The sequence below is a fragment of the Trichomycterus rosablanca genome, chromosome 8, assembly GCF_030014385.1.
Source record: "Trichomycterus rosablanca isolate fTriRos1 chromosome 8, fTriRos1.hap1, whole genome shotgun sequence".
Lineage (NCBI taxonomy): Eukaryota > Metazoa > Chordata > Actinopteri > Siluriformes > Trichomycteridae > Trichomycterus > Trichomycterus rosablanca.
Window position 1 is genome coordinate 23755913 of NC_085995.1, and position 18793 is coordinate 23774705.

The 18793-nt window shown below is 41.3% G+C and overlaps 1 protein-coding gene across 1 annotated transcript in view; it reads right to left on the reverse strand.

Moving 5' to 3' along the window:
* slit3 (slit homolog 3 (Drosophila)) overlaps nucleotides 1–18793 on the reverse strand; it is an 88765-nt gene that overhangs the window by 47204 nt on the left and 22768 nt on the right. Inside the window, exons 8-13 of the mRNA XM_062999639.1 lie at nucleotides 16577–16720; nucleotides 14969–15132; nucleotides 12426–12576; nucleotides 9504–9578; nucleotides 8773–8916; nucleotides 6439–6582 (exon numbers count right to left, since the gene is read on the reverse strand). Coding sequence (XP_062855709.1) covers nucleotides 6439–6582; nucleotides 8773–8916; nucleotides 9504–9578; nucleotides 12426–12576; nucleotides 14969–15132; nucleotides 16577–16720 — 822 coding nt within the window. The remainder of the gene's footprint in view (nucleotides 1–6438; nucleotides 6583–8772; nucleotides 8917–9503; nucleotides 9579–12425; nucleotides 12577–14968; nucleotides 15133–16576; nucleotides 16721–18793) is intronic.

Here is an 18793-nt window from a genome sequence, read left to right on the forward strand (position 1 = left end):
GTTTGCTGGTTCAAGTCCCACCTTTGCCAGGCTGCCACTGTTGGGCCCTTGATCAAGGTCCTTAAACATCAATTCAATTTTGTCTAGAATGTTGTTTTGGATGAAAGCGTCTGCCAAATGTTGTGAATGTATAATAGCAGTATTCAGACCCCTTCTTTTTTTTAATGCATTTTCTCCCCATTTTCCTCCCGATTTAGCACACTCAATTTTGTCTTCTGCTGCTGAGAGATACCAGATTGCATCCGAGGAGAGCATGTCACTGTACACGCCTCTTTCGACACGTGCACAGCCCTCTTCTTCCCGCCCATGCATTCTGCACAGGTGTCTCATCCGCCAATCAGGGTCCTTACACAGCGTATGAAGAACCACCCACCCACACATAGTCCAGCCCCCACCCTGCAGATATGGTGGCCAATTAGTATCTGCTGCAGGCACTGCCAATTATGCCCGCTAGATGGCGCCCAGCCGACCGGTGGCAACACCGAGTTTCAAACCGGAGAGTTCAGAAACTCGGTGCTGGTTTGCAAGCGGAATATCCCGCTGCGCCACCTGGGTGCCAGACCCCTTCTTTTAGTAATTTAGTATTATTGAAGGTGCATAAGCATACAGCTGCACAACCTACACACAAGTATTGGCAGAAAAACAGTTGTACTTAAATGTTTAGTGCCCGTTAGTGTGGCATAGAAGAAAACTAAGTCAGTTTGTCTGAAATCTAGAAAAATCAGGTGAGTGATTGTCTGGCAATGGAATTGGCACCCTGGGTGTGTTCGAAAACCTAGGGAGCTGCCTTGCTGTCTTACTGTCTACATAGGCAGCTGACTTAGTAGAGAGGATTCTAATAAGTTAGTGACTTATGTCAGGTTATTCGAACGCACTACTTAGATAGCGATTCCATCGGGTTTAGCATTTCGCGTTTAGCATCTCGCCATTAAAACCAATAAACTGAGGTAGCATAGCACGCTAACGTCAATAACATCTCCCTTCATGTACCGATAACGGTTAAATTTCCTGACAAGCCCGAACTTGCACATAAAAACACTCGGTACAAGTTAATACAAGTTAAAAATCAGTAATATTTTATTTACGTTTGAAAATAACTCCATTCGTTTCTCCGCCCCATCAGCCATGAATGCTGGGATTGTCTTGATCACTAAGGCAGCTTTCGATGCACACTCGTTATTGAGCCAAAATAACATTGAAATATTAAGATGCCTCAGAAGTGAGGATTTTAAGGCATCTAGGATTTCGAACAGCCTCCTTCTCGGGAGCGCGCACAGGATGACGTAAAATGCTGCCTATGTAGACAGCACACTAGCTTTTCGAACACACTCCCTGTCTCAGGACTAAGTTTGACCCTGACCAGGATAAAAAAGTAAAAATAAATTATTGCTTGTATGTAGGGGTAGTCTGCAGGTGCAGCAGGTAGTGTTGGTGCCTGGTTACAGGTTTGATTCTAAACTTGGTTACTGATGAGCTATGAGTGAATAAGTAAGTGTGTAATGCCTTGGTTGCCACTGATGTTAGCCCTGCGCCAATTGTTTCAGAGTTGGGCATTAAGCCACCATGACAAACTATATCTATAACTAAAGAAATGAAGGCCCACATGTATAATGGTCATCTGACATGGTTGGTGCTTGGTTACAGGTTTGATTCTAAACTTGGTTAATGAAGTATGAGTGAATGAGTAAGTGTGTAATGCCTTCCTTGGTTGCCACTGATGATGTTGGGATTGAGGTGTACATTCATGCCCTGTATCCATTGCTTCAGAGTTGGGCATTAAACCACCATGACAAACTATATCTATAACTAAAGAAATGAAGGCCTACATGTATAGTGGTCATCAGACACGGTTGGTGCTTGGTTCCAGGTTTGATTCTAAACCTTTTAAGTTAATGATGAGATGTGACCAAGTGCATAAGTGAGTGTGTGAGTGAGTGAATGAATAAGCGAGAGAGAAAATTAGTGATGTCTGGGGTGTAGTAATGTCCAGTAAGGCTCCAGATCACTGAGACCCTAATCAAAAAACTTGAGGTTGCTAAAAGTAGGCCACCTAACCATTCAGATATTTGTCCTGTTTGTGTGGGTTTTTTCTTGTAGAAAATGTATTATTGATTTATTTCTGTCGTGTATTTTCCCCCAAGACAATTATGCCTTCAAATGTCTCCCATGAAATTTTAATACTACTTTCAGTACACCCATCTCGACAACTCTAAATGTCACTGCTCACAAGCTGTAGTGAACCCATAAACAATATTTTGAAAACAAAGCCATTTTAATTCTAACTCAAATACTGGCATGTTTGAGTTCATAATTTTATAATGGTGTTTTGGTTGCCACCATCATTTCATTTGAACCTTGAGTCTATTGGCTCCAGTTGTTTTGGAAAGGGAGAGTAGGCCTTTTTGTACAATTTGTAATGCCTGAAGGAAGCCAAACCAAATACTGACATCAGATATTTAGGAGAAAAAGCAGAGAGTGAGGAAAACAACCTCAGAATTGAAAAAAAGCATCTGCAAACAATAATTGCACCACATGCTCGCTCTTACTCTACGAGATTATAATAGCAGTGTGATTTAGGTTTCGTTAAACTCCAGCTCTTAACTCAAAGCTGCCTGAGGGCAAAACTTGAGTTACTGGCTGAATGAGCAGTTAGTGACTGATCCATGAGTTGCTGGCATCATAAATAACAGTAGTTGCCTTTGAATCAGTACCTACAGTATATAAACCAGTAATGGTTTATTAATAACATGATAGAATCTCATGACTTCTATATTTGCAGCTGTTACACAGTTAGTTTTGTGCAGATGTTTCAAATCAGTCCCATTTATTGAAGAGATTAGATTTCATATATATTTTCTTTTATTGTTCTTTAATAGCTGAAGTGGCTGTGTTTAAATTTAGGGTGGGCTAAAGGACACATACAGTGTATCACAAAAGTGAGTACACCCCTCACATTTCTGCAGATATTTAAGTATATCTTTTCATGGGACAACACTGACAAAATGACACTTTGACACAATGAAAAGTAGTCTGTGTGCAGCTTATATAACAGTGTAAATTTATTCTTCCCTCAAAATAACTCAATATACAGCCATTAATGTCTAAACCACCGGCAACAAAAGTGAGTACACCCCTAAGAGACTACACCCCTAAATGTCCAAATTGAGCACTGCTTGTCATTTTCCCTCCAAAATGTCATGTGACTCGTTAGTGTTACTAGGTCTCAGGTGTGCATAGGGAGCAGGTGTGTTCAATTTAGTAGTACAGCTCTCACACTCTCTCATACTGGTCACTGAAAGTTCCAACATGGCACCTCATGGCAAAGAACTCTCTGAGGATCTTTAAAGACGAATTGTTGCGCTACATGAAGATGGCCAAGGCTACAAGAAGATTGCCAACACCCTGAAACTGAGCTGCAGCACAGTGGCCAAGATCATCCAGCGTTTTAAAAGAGCAGGGTCCACTCAGAACAGACCTCGTGTTGGTCGTCCAAAGAAGCTGAGTGCACGTGCTCAGCGTCACATCCAACTGCTGTCTTTGAAAGATAGGCGCAGGAGTGCTGTCAGCATTGCTGCAGAGATTGAAAAGGTGGGGGGTCAGCCTGTCAGTGCTCAGACCATACGCCGCACACTACATCAAATTGGTCTGCATGGCTGTCACCCCAGAAGGAAGCCTCTTCTGAAGTCTCTACACAAGAAAGCCCGCAAACAGTTTGCTGAAGACATGTCAACAAAGGACATGGATTACTGGAACCATGTCCTATGGTCTGATGAGACCAAGATTAATTTGTTTGGTTCAGATGGTCTCAAGCATGTGTGGCGGCAATCAGGTGAGGAGTACAAAGATAAGTGTGTCATGCCTACAGTCAAGCATGGTGGCGGGAATGCCTGGGGCTGCATGAGTGCAGCAGGTGTTGGGGAGTTACATTTCATTGAGGGACACATGAACTCCAATATGTACTGTGAAATACTGAAGCAGAGAATGATCCCCTCCCTCCGGAAACTGGGTCGCAGGGCAGTGTTCCAGCATGATAATGACCCCAAACACACCTCTAAGACGACCACTGCTTTATTGAAGAGGCTGAGGGTAAAGGTGATGGACTGGCCAAGCATGTCTCCAGACCTAAACCCAATAGAACATCTTTGGGGCATCCTCAAGCGGAAGGTGGAGGAGCGCAAAGTCTCGAATATCCGCCAGCTCCGTGATGTCGTCATGGAGGAGTGGAAAAGCATTCCAGTGGCAACCTGTGAAGCTCTGGTAAACTCCATGCCCAGGAGAGTTAAGGCAGTTCTGGGAAATAATGGTGGCCACACAAAATATTGACACTTCAGGAACTTTCACTAAGGGGTGTACTCACTTTTGTTGCCGGTGGTTTAGACATTAATGACTGTATATTGAGTTATTTTGAGGGAAGAATAAATTTACACTGTTATATAAGCTGCACACAGACTACTTTTCATTGTGTCAAAGTGTCATTTTGTCAGTGTTGTCCCATGAAAAGATATACTTAAATATCTGCAGAAATGTGAGGGGTGTACTCACTTTTGTGATACACTGTATATTATGTTATTGTGACGTAGCAGCTGCTGAATGCCATTTTTGTCAGACAGAGGGGGCAGAGGAGGACTGGACCAAAATGAGCTGCCCAGTATCACAGCTTCAGAGAAATGCAAGTGTGCCAACAAAGGAGATGGCAAGTATGAAAGAAACCTAAACTAAACAGAAAACCTTCCACCTGAAGGGAATCAACACTTACAAGGCACAGGTAAATGTGAATGAAAGAGATTGACATATTACCCCATTTGTGCCTCAGTGCCCCCTTTTCCACAGAAGAGCACAACTCTTGATATGGGTTATGTGCAGAACTACATTTAGCAGCTGCCACATTACAGTCATGCCTTTTGACGTAGGCAGATAATGTAGGTCAGGCCTATTTAATACTAAACACTTACTCAATCACTTTCTTAACCGCTTATCCAATTAGGGTCGCAGGGGGGTTTTGAAGCCTATACCAGCTTTTCAATGGGCACAAGGCACACAATAACACCCTGGATGGGGCACCAGACCATTGCAGGGCAGACACACATACACACACACCCATTCATCTATAGGGCAATTCAGTGTCTCCAATTAACCTGACTGCATGTTTTTGGACTGTGGGAGGAAACCGGAGCTCCCGGAGGAAATCCACGCAGACACGGGGAGAACATGCAAACTCCACACAGTAAGGACCCGGACCGCCCCGCCTGGGGATCGAACCCAGGACCTTCTTGCTGTGAGGCGACAGTGCTACCCACCGAGCCACCGTGCCGTAATACTGAACACCCAAAATTAAATGCAAAAGGATCCCTGGTGTGATATTAGACAGTAAAATGCTTCTCAAGAGTTCTGAAACACCCTGGTTCCAGATGCAGCACACTATAGAAAGGACACCATTGGTAACATACTACAGGACTACTATTGGTAACACACAATGGTTAAGGTACAAGGCTAGTAACCAGAAGTTTGCTGGTTTAAACCCCACTGCCACAAGGTTGTTACTCTAGGGCCCCTGAGCTTGGCTCTTAATCTTTAGTTGCTCAGATTATATTCAGTCATAGTTGTAAGTTGCTTTGGATAAGAGCGTCTGTTAAATGTCACCAATTTAAATGTATGCTACATCAATAGTTTTAGTGGCATCCAACTAAAACATTTATCCACCCAGATATTTCTCTGTATAATCTGTGGAAGAGGTAAAATAAGTTGACATTTCAAATACAAATTCATACAGCAGACTAAACAGTGCTGTGTTGATCCAGTTAGAGAAAGAAAACATCATTCATTCTTTCATGGTTCACTGTGGAGCTTACAGTGTAACACCAGCCAGTCAAAATAAATCCATGAGCCAAGTCAAAATAAATAAGTTTGAAAAATGACAGTTATACTTTGAAGAAATGCTGTATAATAGGGTAACACTATTAACCTCTCTCATGCATACATATAGGCTGGCATGATGGTGCAGCCTACACAAACCTGTAATATTTGGGTTTGGTTCTCACTTCGTCACTGTCTGTGAGGAAGAATGTTCTGCCCAAGTCTGTGTGGGTTTTCTTTTTCTCAAAAGTGATGAAATGAATGAGCCATTGCAGTGTATGTGACAAAAGCAAAATGTAAAAAAAGAACACATGCCACATGATTATGTACTCCCTGTGTCCATATAGATTTGCTCTGGGTACTCTGGTTTCCTCCCACTTTCTAAAAAAGCACAAAATATAAATTGGCAGCACTGAATTACCCCAAGGTAACTGTGGCCCCCTGTCCAGTGTTATGAGTAGCCCAGACCCCCTGTGTAAAAATATATGAGAGCTAGTGAGACTATGAAAGAGCTATACAGCCATATCACTCTCATTCAAATATAAGTGTATTTGTATGTGTGTTTTGGTACATGTAAGCACTTACATGGTGGAGAGGGAATGCAGGGTGGAGAAGGAACCTGGGGCAATGGTGGAGATGCGATTATCATAAAGAGACAGCAGACGAACGGAGCTGAGACCTGTGAAGGTAGTGTTATCTACGCAGGTGATCTGGTTACTCCTCAGCATTCTGCAAACACAAACACACAGTCAGGTATGACTAAAGCTCAGTGGTCCAAATTCCAGAATAAAATTCCAGTAGTCTTTAAGCTAGAAGCACATTTCTAGCCATAGAAAGGCTCTAGTAATGGTACCATTCCTAAAGTGTCATAGAATCCATTTATTTTTACTAGCCAGTCCAATGTTGGTTAGGGTTATTCCAGGTATACTGGGCATAGGTGGTGGTGGGGATGCACCCCAGACAGGTTGATTGTCAATTGCAAATAATTTTACAACTACTAATTTACACAAATTTAAACCTAGTACCAATTTAGATTAGCCAATTCATCAACAGGACAAAGCATCCATTGGAAACCCATTCGAAAATCCCATATATTAACCAGAGACTATGGTCAAATTCAGAACTCTGGAACTGTGCAGCATCAACACTACCTACAGCCCCAAGCGGCTGTATTAACATGAAACATTTTTTATTGATTGTGTGTCTGTGCATTTGCGTTTTTGTGAATGTGTACATGAGTAATGAAGAGAACAGCCAAAAATAATAACTGTCTCTAAAAGGAAGCCCAGCTGCTTAAATGGGCTAAACACAAACCAGAGGTTGTTGGGACGCAAATGTAAAAGCAGCAAATTTGGCATTAGCCGCTGACAAACAGGCACCTGAGTCAAGCAAACTCAATTTGAGTTCCATGTTCCTGGGATTTAAAAGCCACAAAATTCAATACTGCTGAACCATGATTCCATTCATTTGTGCCGATGCACTGTTCTCTCTCCAATTTTGCTAATTAGATGGACAGCAGAGCTTAGCAAGGCCATTTCCAACTAGCAGGCTTGGCAGGATGCATTATGTTAGCATCTTTGATGTAGTAAAGGCCTGCTTGTCATATCGGGAAGTCTGGATTTGCTTAGTCTACTTAAACTATTTGGATCTGATTGGCAGGGCTTGCTTAGCTAATTATTTAGATAATCTATAGGAAACATTACATTAATAATAATAATTATTATTACTTCATGGGGGAGAGCAGGATTCACTTCTTATTGTGACAGCATCATCATTGATTTAAATAAACTGTGAATTCAATTGGTTTCTTGTACATGCGTGAATCAGCCAATTAATAGAAGGGTGGAGTAGTGCACAGCCCTAGGGTCCTGAGTTTATTTCTCACTTCCATTATCTGTGTGTAGTTTGGCATGCGCTTCACAGGTCCTCATGGGATTCCCCTGTACTCCCTTTTTTCAAAAACATGCTATTAAGTAGGCTGCCCACTAGGTGTCGTTAAGTAAATAAATGTGTTTGTGTGATGCCCTGCAATGCATTGTCAAGGGTGTATTCCCATCTTAAGCCAAGTGATATGGGTGTTCAGATCCACCTGATCAGGATTAAGCGGACAATGAGGATAAGCTAAGTGGACAGTGGTAGCTCAGCGGTTAGAGTACTGGACTAATAATCATGAGGTTGCTGCTTCAAGCCCCACTTTTACCAAGTTTCCACTGTTGGGCCCCTGAGCAAGGCCCTTAACCCTCAAAGTCACTTTGGATGAAAGCGTCTGCTAAATGCTGCAAATGTTAATGTAATAAATGAACTCAGATAGTTTAGTTTGTTTATTTTTTGTAAATAATTAAAAAAATCTAGCTAAGAACTGGAAATGTTTCTTTAAGTTTCTTCTAATTCGCATGTGAGTAGGATGAATTTACAGCAAGTACTGTCATTGCAGCACAGCTCCTGGGTACCTTTTTTAATCCTCAGGTCCAGCTACAGTCTGCCCACATGGATTTTCCACAGGTACTATGCAAAACTAATCTAAAATGCCCCACTGGTGTAAATGACTAAATAAATAGACAACTGCGTGATAAATAAATGATTGTGTTATAACTTGTACAGGATGTATTTCTGCCTTTAGGCTCAGTGTTCCAGGTAAAGTAAAGATATTCAGGCCAATTAGATGTCTGGTATACCCAGTTCCACCTTTGCCACCTCTGTGACTCTGCCTCTTTTCCTTGCAAATGTTACTGGGCAAGTCACAACAGTAAGTCACTCTGGATAAAAGCATCTACTAAATACCATATTTGTAAATGTAAATGTAGGTGTTGAGAAATGCAGACATGGAAGTAGTTTCATCTGAGTTTTTATACTGAAATTTAACCTAATGTTTGGGTTTAAAAGAGATTAACATGATGGAAAGTTGATAGGTGGACTTACAGGGTCTTAAGGCCACTCAGACCCCTAAACATCCGACCATGAACAGCTTGCAGCTTGTTCCCGGTTAGCAGAACTTCAAGGACTCCTCCAGCACCATCAAATGTGCCCTCCCGAATCTCCCGCAGCTTATTGTTGCTTAGATTTCTGGAATACAACAACATAAAGTTAGCCAAAGCTTAAGAATTATAGCGTATTAATTCATTTTAACTCTGTTCTTTTCTATACTAAGTCCAACAATTCCATTAGTAAGGAAATAAATAAACACAAATCTAGGATCAGCGCAACAGTGATCTGTTTCCAATGTTTGATAGCTACAATTGTATTTATGAACATTTTAGGTAAACATTTATGTCATCTGGCAACATGCTACCTCAGCTGTGTTCTAGTGATTCACGAGCTGATTGCAATCTGTACCTCGGTAAAATGTGGGGAGGGGATCTTTTAGACACTGCACACTTGTAATGAGTCAGACAGCTCTACATCGAAAGCAATTTCATGCCTGATAAATCACTGGTCGTCTTCGCCGGACCACCACTTTTCTCCGGAGTGGGTGGCAAATATTGCCGGACAATAAATCCCACTGCGTCTTGGCCCATTGTGATGCAAAATTCCATCGCATTTTCTATCCGTGCTGCCTTTGAGGCTAGGCACGTATAAATTTGTCAACATAAAACTCACAGCCAGATGTCCCACACCCTTTAGTTCTTTAGAAACAAATTGAACAGACATACATCTTGCGCAGGTTTGGGAGCTTCTTAAAGGCCCCTGCGGAGTCCAAGGATGAGATCTCATTGTCGTTCAGGCGCCTGTAAAATGCAGGAAGAAAGAAAAATGGAAAGAGAGAAGTTAGTGGTTCACCAGTGAGATGATGAGCCATAATGTGGTGAAGGGTTAGGGTTGTGATGATCAACACTGCAATAAATTACATGAAACATTAAACATTTTGGAGGGAACCATCAGCATTTCAGTAACAATGATGCTTAAATCAGTAATCATTGATTTTTAGTACAGGTTTCATTCTGATTAGGATCCTAATGGGCCTGGGGTCACAATTATTACACAATAAAGGCCCTACACAATTAGGGCCAGTGGTAGCTCAGCGGTGAAGGTACTGGACTAGTAATCAGAAGGCTGCCGGTTTAAGCCTCACCACCACCAAGTTACCACTGTTGGGCCCCTGAGCAAGGCCCTTAACCCTTAATCGCTCAAACTGTATACAAAACATAAATGGATAAATGCCAAAAATTTTAATACATACACACATTGGGTTTAATGGGACGTTGTAGCCGTTCAAGCCCCACCACAGCCAGGTTGCTGCTGTTGGGCCCTTGAGTATGGTCTTTAACCCTCAATTGCTTAGACTGTATAGTGTCACAGTACTGTAAGTCGCTTTGGATAATAGCATCAGCTAAATGCCGATAATGATGATGATAGCTGGGATTTATTGCCACGTCAGCACAATTACAGCTATATACGTGGCATGTCAAGTTGACAATGTTTTTAAAGGGTGGGGTGCGGCTTGGTGCTAAATGCCGAAAATGTAAATTATGGAATTTACCTACTGGCATATTTTGTGATATTGTCAGAAACCAAATGACCTAAAGAACATAAAATACAAGGAAATCTCCATATAAAAAGTAACTGAGGGTGGGGACTGAACCTGGGTTGCTTGAGCTGTGAATGACCAACATTACTTACTGCACCACAGTGCCTGTAATTTTTTTTATGTACATGAGGAATTCTCTACTGGTGTCCCTCAAGGCTCCATGCTTGGACCTCTTTTGTCTATGTATCCATTCACTTGAATGGAATACCTGGACATGGCATCTCCTTCAAATGCTTTGTTGGTGATAGATGCGCACACCCAGCAGGAACTGCCAAAAAGATCCTCATATGGGCAGGCAAAAAAGTTGAGCCACTAACTGCTAGCTGGCTATGTTTCCCTTGGGCTATAAATGAACAGCTAGATGTGGGTTGCTTGGGCTGTGAATGGCCAACATTATTTGCTGCACCAATCCAATGTGCCTTTATTTATTTTTCATGTAAATGAGGAATTCTCTACTGGTGTCCCTCAAGGCTCCATGCTTGGACCTCTTTTGCCTATGTACCCATTCTCTTGACTGGAACACATGTACATGGCTTCTCCTTTTAAAGCTTCTTTGAATATGTATAAGTGAAAGGAAATAAGGGAGTATCCAAAGGAAAGATAGTTTGATTGGGAGAAAACTGAAGACCTGAGTCATTGGGAGCATTTCACATGATGTGATTCTGTGCGTCAATATCACAATAAGAGATTAAATGAGTACAGGCAGGTGGTGAAAGACGAGCACACCCAGCAGGAACTGCCAAAAAGATCCTCATGTGGGCACACAAAAAGTTGAGCCACTAACTGCTAGCTGGCTATGTTTCCCCTGGGCTATAAATAAACAGCTAGATGTGGTTTGCTACTGAGAATAGAAAGAGAGAGAGCGAGAGAGAGAGATGGGAAGAAGGTTTAGGGTGTGATGGATGAGTAAGGTTAATAGGACTTTAGAGGAAAAAGCCTGCCATGTCCTTTTCACATGAGCAGAAGGGCGAGTGGCGTCTAGGGAATGAAAACCTGGGAAAAGCCGGTGGCACTTATTACAGGACAGGACTTAGTACATGAAGTGGACAAGCAGGCCAGAAAGAGCCATGATATGTGCATGAATATTATTACCATTACTATTATCATCTGTTTCAACTTTCCATTGAATCAAATGTAGCTTCAATCTCTGAACTTTCAGTAGCTTCAATTTGTGTGACTGCATGTCACAGGAAAAACATGCTACTTACATACACCGATCAAACATAACATTATGACCACTGACAGGTGAAGTGAATAACACTGATTATCTCGTCATCACGGCACCTGTTAGTGGGTGGGATATATTAAGCAGCAAGTGAACATTTTATCCTCAGAGTTGATGTGTTAGAAGCAGGAAAAATGGCCAAGTGTAAGGATTTGAGCGAGTTTGACAAGGACCAAATTGTGATGGCTAGACGACTGGGTCAGAGCATCTCCAAAACTGCAACTCCTGTGGGGTGTTCTCGGTCTGCAGTGGTCAGTATCAATTAAAAGTGGTCCAAGGAAGGAACAGTGGTAAACCATCAACAGGGTCATGGGCGGCCAAGGCTCACTGATGCCCGTGTGGTCCGATCCAACAGACGAGCTACTGTAGCTCAAATTGCTGAAGAAGTTAATGCTGGTTCTGATAGAAAAGGTGTACACAGACTAACGCAGTTTGTTGCGTATGGGGCAACAAAAGGGGGACCAACACAATATTAGGAAGGTGGTCATAATGTTATGCCTGATAGGTGTAAGTTGTAGCCTAATGGTGTGTTTGTTTATAAGGATTTTAACGTCATGTTTTACACACTTTGGTTACATTCATGACAGGAACGGTATTTACTCATTACACAAGATTCATCAGTTCAAAAGGTTATATCGAACTCAGTCATGGGCAATTTTGTGTTTCCAATTTACCTCGCTTGCATGTCTTTGGACTGTGGGAGTAAACCCACGCAGACACAGGGAGAACATGCAAACTCCACATAGAAGGACCCGGACCAGAAGGTAAATTACGCTTGTGTGGTATGTTAACCAGTTTGTATGCATCTGCATTTTTACTTACAAGTCAGTTGTGTGTTCGGGAAGATGAGGAGGGACGCTGGTCAGTTTGAGGTTGGAACAGTCCACCACTGTACCCTCACAACGGCAACGCTCGGGACACACCAGGTCCTGAAAGCATTCGCCAGTCAGACGGCTCCGGTAGTCCTCTGAACCTAATAAACAGAGAAGACAGGAATAAGAAAAGATGAAAAGAACAAGGATGAGCAGGTGGCTTATTTAGCCTTTTTTAAAAACTTAATTAATGTAAACAATATCCAGCAGACATAAACATACTTACACTCATACCCAAACACAAACTCATGGTCATTCCTAGCCTTAAAGAAACATACATCTTTTGTGCAGATAAACCAGACCAAAGTGAAAGGTGTCTTGCACTTGCACCTGAGATGTTTTGACTGAAAGACTCGTGCGATTTCTGAGGAGCAAGATGTTCTCATTTGGTGCAATTTATCTGCTTTGATGCACATTTCTCTGCTGTTCTTGAATTCTGACTTCACCTTGTTCCTCTTCGCAGCGGTGGGCGAGGGGTAGTCTATGCCAGAATGCCATGCTGCGTGCGAGTCGTCCAGCGGTCCCTGGTGCTTGACGGAACCATGTGAGGCGAGTGTAGGCGGTGGCACATGGTTAGATCAAGCACAAGAGACAGCTGCACCAGGGGTCTGGGGGCCCGTGGCTAGAGCCAGGGGCCAGAGGAGAGGAGGAGAGGACAGGAGGAAAGAGGAGGAGCAGCCAGGAAGATAGCAGGAAGCTGCCGAGAAAAGCAGTCATCGCTTTCCTCAGTGCTGTTACGCCAACAATAGCTCTGCCCATAACACATGGGACAGATGGACATACAGGGGTACAGACAGACAGATAGACAGACAGGGACATGACTAAGAGAAAAAAGAATTGCACAGAAAAAGGGAGTGCAGCAAAGCTCTCTGCTGCAGTGCATACCACCCCCCCACCCTCATTAGTAATTAGAATAAATAAATTGCAAAAAAGGCTGTTACAGCTTGCTTAAAAGATCACAAAGAGGTCACTCTATTTTAATACTATTTTGAAATCCAGTGGACCCTTGACTTATGAATTTAATTGGTTCTAAAGGGCTGTTCTTAAGTCAAAATGTTCGTTAGTTAAACCTATTTTTCCCATAAGAAATAATGTAAATAGAATTAAACCGTGCCAGACCCCCCAAACCACCCCCTTACCTGACCTCTCTAATGTCTAAAATGGTCTTTTTTGTTATAAATACAAGTATATTTTCCATTAAATCTTACTAATAGAATAGACATTAATGTAATAAACAATAATAAACAACAATACACAGTACTACTGTACATAAAAAACACACACCACATTTCAGTACAGTATGTGTGCTTTACTATACACCATAATACATTTCCTTCTTTTTTTTAATAAAATGTATCTACCAGAAACAACAACTCATATTTCTCTATTATTTCCTTCTTTATTTCAATAGTGTTGTATTTTGTAGGTGTAATTGCACGAAAGAAAGAATACTTTACTCAGCAATTTCCTTCTTCTCTCTCACTCACTGTCCCCTCTGTCTGATACACAGTGACAGCTACTGGCAGGAGTAATTATACAACAACAAATGTAATAGATTTTTTAATTTTCTCAACACTAAGCTTTTTCTGCACATTCTTTGGGGACATTTTAATATCGAATTGTACAAAATATAAAGAAAACAGAAAAAAACACCGTCCGCTGTCGCTCACTGTGTATATATATATATACTGTATATAGAGAGAGAGACGGTCGGAGTTAACTTGTTCGTGACGTCACGTGTTTCGCGAATTTCGGTTTGTAATCCGAAATTTGTTCGTAAGTTAAATTGAAAAAGATCGCTCGTAAGCCAAAATGTTCATATGGTAAACCGTTCGTAACTCAAGGGTCTACTGTAGGGTGTCCAACCAATTACATCCTACATTTAAAAAGGAATGAGCACTTAAACATTTTAAATAACACAGAAAAAGTAATAACTAATTAAAAAAAATTCAAGACTATAATAACCCCACCACTACACACACATTATTTGAGCACACACACTTGGCCCCAGTAGCTTTTGGATTGGACGTTAGCTCTCCCACTGTGCTTGTTACTATGCTGCAATAAGGACAGAGCTAAAGCTGTAATTAGGGGAATCCTTGGGTTAATATCAAAGCAAGCTTGTTTTCTAATCCAGATTTGAAAGAAAAGGAAGGTCATGTTCACGGTCAGGCTAGTTCATGATGGATTTCTGTTCTTCCTGGTGATTTCCCATGAGCACACTGAAGCCTGGCAGCATGTATGTAGAACTGCAGCAGGCTTTAGGATGCCACAAAGCTTCCTCTCCAGAGAACAAACTCACACACGCACACATTTCCCAGAAGTAAAACGACTTGTCGGTTTGGCAGTGTAACACCCATTATTTTCTCAAACATTAATAATAATAATAAGTAATCTCACATTCTATTCATCCTGTCCTTAAACTCACAAATGGATCCTGATAAACATGTGAAAGCAATTAGAATCTGTGTATGTGTGTATTAGAGTGTGCACCTGTGCAGCGAAACTTCTTGCCCTTGACCTGACTGATGCGCTTGTTGGCGAGCCGGCGAGGGTGACTACAGCGTGCCCCACTGGTTTCGATGGGGTTGTCAAATAAGTAGTCAGCCAGCCACTTCAGGTGGCAGTCACACATGAAGGGGTTCTGAGCCAGGTGCCTGTGGAGATCAAGAAATAATAAAAAGTAGAGAAAACCTTCTAAATTCATAATATAAGCAATACACCACATTTAAACTCTTACATGTGTACTATTTCAGAACTAGATTTAAAGTGAATAAAATATATATAAATATTTTTCTTTTTGCAGGCTGTTCAGCAGAAAATGTTTTATGCTAGCACCCTCACATGTCTGGTGATTACTTAAACAATTATTCTACATATTCCGAAAGCAGTAAAGGAGTGTAGGATGTGATGTGTTGTTTAGGATACAAGATCTGTCTGTCTATCTGTCTATCAAGTCTATCTTGTATGTCTGTCTGTCTGTTTATCTATCCATCTACCTACCTAGCTAGCAAGCCAGCTAATCTGTCTTTTCTGTCTATTTATCTGGCTAGCTAGCTAGGCAATCTAGTTAATCTATCCACATTTATAAATTAGTGTATGTTATAAAGATGGTTACTTTATCGATTATTTTACATATTACGGTGGCAGTGTTGTAAGGTGTGATATGTACCTTAGCATCTGAGATCTGTCTGTGCGTATTTTTGACAAGCATGTCTGTCCTCTCTATCTGGCTAAGTAATTAGCTAGTCTGTCTGTCTGCCTGTCTGTCCTCTTTATCTGGCTAGGTAATTAGCTAGTCTGTCTGTCTCTGTGTCTATCTGTGTCTGTCTGTATTTCTAACTAATATGTCTGTCCTCTCTATCTGGCTAGGTAATTAGCTAGTCTGTCTGCCTGTCTGTGTATAAATATGTTAGATTACATTAGATTTATCTTTATTATTACTGTAAAGAGTACAAGTACAGAGTCAATGAAATGCAGTAGCATCCAACCAGAGGTGCAAGATAGAGATTATTACATATATTACAATTAAAGTGCAGGAGTGACCAGATACGTGAAATTGAGGATAATAAACAGATATTGTATATAGTGCATTGTATATAAATAGTATATATTTAAGTGACTAAAATGCACAGAAATGCTATGGTAAAGAATGAGTGTAAATAACAAAGTATAAAAGATATATACAATGTATACAGTATTATTTGTGCTCTTTAAATAGTGCAGTGTGCAAATGTACAAATTTGGATAGTATGTGCAGATGATGGAACAATTATAATTTATACAATGTACATGAAAGTGCAATCTAAAATGAATCCAAACTGCTTAAATGAAAAGGTCATAGTTTAACTCTAATACATTTTGATATGACATTATATTAAAAATTCTAAACACTGGGTTTAATAGGAAACTCATTTTACTACCGGGTGGCTGCTAATGAACTTTTCCTGATTAAAACCAACAAGGTGACCAAGTGAAGGTGTGAAATTGGAAATTAAGCAAAATTTAATAAGTGGCGGTTGCTTAGAGACTGGAGGGTGCTGAGGTGGACAGTGTGTGTGTGTGTGTGTGTGTGTGTGTGTGTGTGTGTGTAGGACGTACAGGGTCTTGATGGAGCGCAGTGGGGTGAACAGTCCTTTGCTGATGGTCTGCAGCTTATTGTCGTAGAGCGAGAGCAGATTGAGGCTCTGCAGGTCTTTGAATGTGTTCACGCGCAAGCAGTTGATCTTGTTGGCGTTAAGCAGCCTGGTGGATAAAAACACATTTGATTTTTTAATGAGTCCTGTGCCTAGCTGATAAAAAGTATAATGTAATACAGCTCTGTGTCCATCTGTGCAACATCAGGGCCATGGCATTTCATAACCGGGGCATTAATATGGAGTTAATACAGAGTCCCTGGCTTAATGCCTATTGTAGCATGTAGGGAAAACAGATTGATCTATGGAAATTATTTATTTAAACTCATGAGGCCTTAAAAATCTTAAAATGTAAACAATAATGATTTATTAATTATTTTAACAACAATATTTAATTACTTTGAAGTAAATTGCTATGAGGTTTTAATGTGTCAAAGACTTTCACAGTGATCCTGACCTTACCTCGAGTTAGTTCTCTCCACTACACATTATATGGAAAAAAGTATTGGGACACTCCTTCTAACTATTTAATTCACATGTTTCAGCCACATCAGTTGCTAATAAATAATAAATCAACAAAGGTAAGGCCCCTCCCTGGTTTAATGAAACTCTAGTGGCCTGCACAGTGCCCTGACCTCAACAGCTTTGGAATAAACTGGAGCATCAATTGAGGCTTTCATGACCAACATCAGGCACAAATCCCCACAGATATGCTTTATAGACTCTCTAAAGCTTCCCTATTTAAAAAAAAAAAATCACAAAAATCTGACAAAGTGAGTCTCATGCTGAGCATTTTTTATCGTATTCCTAGTCGTATTCAAAGTCTTTGGCATCAAAGTTGTTGTAATGCCACTCCATTGGCACATCAAATAGTATAACTGTATAGAGAAATGTAGCTCCACTGTGCTTAAAAAGGTCCTTATACAGCGTTTGAAGACCCCACCCACATAGTCCGGTCATCCCACCCTAGCAGAAACATGTCTGCTGGAGGCACTGCCAATTGCACCCAGCCGACCGGTGGCAACGCCGAGTTTCAAACCGAGGTGTTGAGAATCTCAGTGCTGGTGTGCTAGCGGAATATCCTGCTGCGCCACCTGAGACTGAAGCATAATTTGTTTGTGGGAGGCAAGGTGGTGCAGTGGGTAGCGCTGTCACCTCACAGCAAGAAGGGGCTGGGTTTGATCCCTGTCCATGCTGATATTTTTTCAGGTGCTCTGGTTTCCTTGCGCAAATCAGAAAACATGCAGTCAGGTTAACTGAAGCTACTAAAATTGTGTGCGCGTGGCCTGTCTGGGGTGTTTCCTGCCTTTTGCCCAATGAATCAGACATCTGACAAAGATAAAGTAATGGCAGAACAGAGAGTGAATCAATGAATGAATTTGTGTTCTGACAAGGCAATCAACTGCAAAAATGTGTGTACTAGTAAACTAAAAGCTCAGAATAGCATTCTGTGTGTATATAATATATTGCCGTAGTACAATCAAAACATAATTTTACCTAGCATTAATCTCGTCCCCACCCTGCCACCTGTCTCTCCAGCTCAGATCAGCTGCTGATTGACTAAAGCACGGCCTGCGCTTAATTACAGAAAGCAGCTCTAATGAGGCCTTGTTTCTGAGGGAATGAACGCATCATTAGCCTGCTCAAGGGGGCTGCTAATTAGAAGTGGGGGTTTTAAAAAAAGAAGAAAATAATGAAAGCCTGTTTACAACAGAATGACTCCAGAACATTCACAAATTTTCTGGCCACTTTCGCTGTACGAAAACTTTTCTCAGAGATTCCCAGATGGCAGCATTTCTTATTACCCAGGTACCCAAGACGCCTAAAACAAGCAATCAGGCACAATAAATACAGTGTGTACAGGTATGTTGGACGCTGAGAAAAAGAACAATTGAAAGAAAAATGAAGTCGGGCATACGGCGGTCTCTGAGGACCGGGCTCAGAAACAGTGCATTAGCGGGAAAAATGTAATTGGGGGAAAAAACACAGTAATTTAACTTATTAGAGCAGCTGAGAAAGCAAACAGTGCAGGTAAGTGCAGGGTATTTTGCAGGGTACCGAAGCTGACGTATTTTGAGCTGATAATAACGTGTTCTCAGCTGACGTGTTCTGGCTCGGCTCAGTCTGGATCCACTGATGAGCAAGCAAGCAAGGAAGCCGGCCCAAAAAATCTCTGCAAATT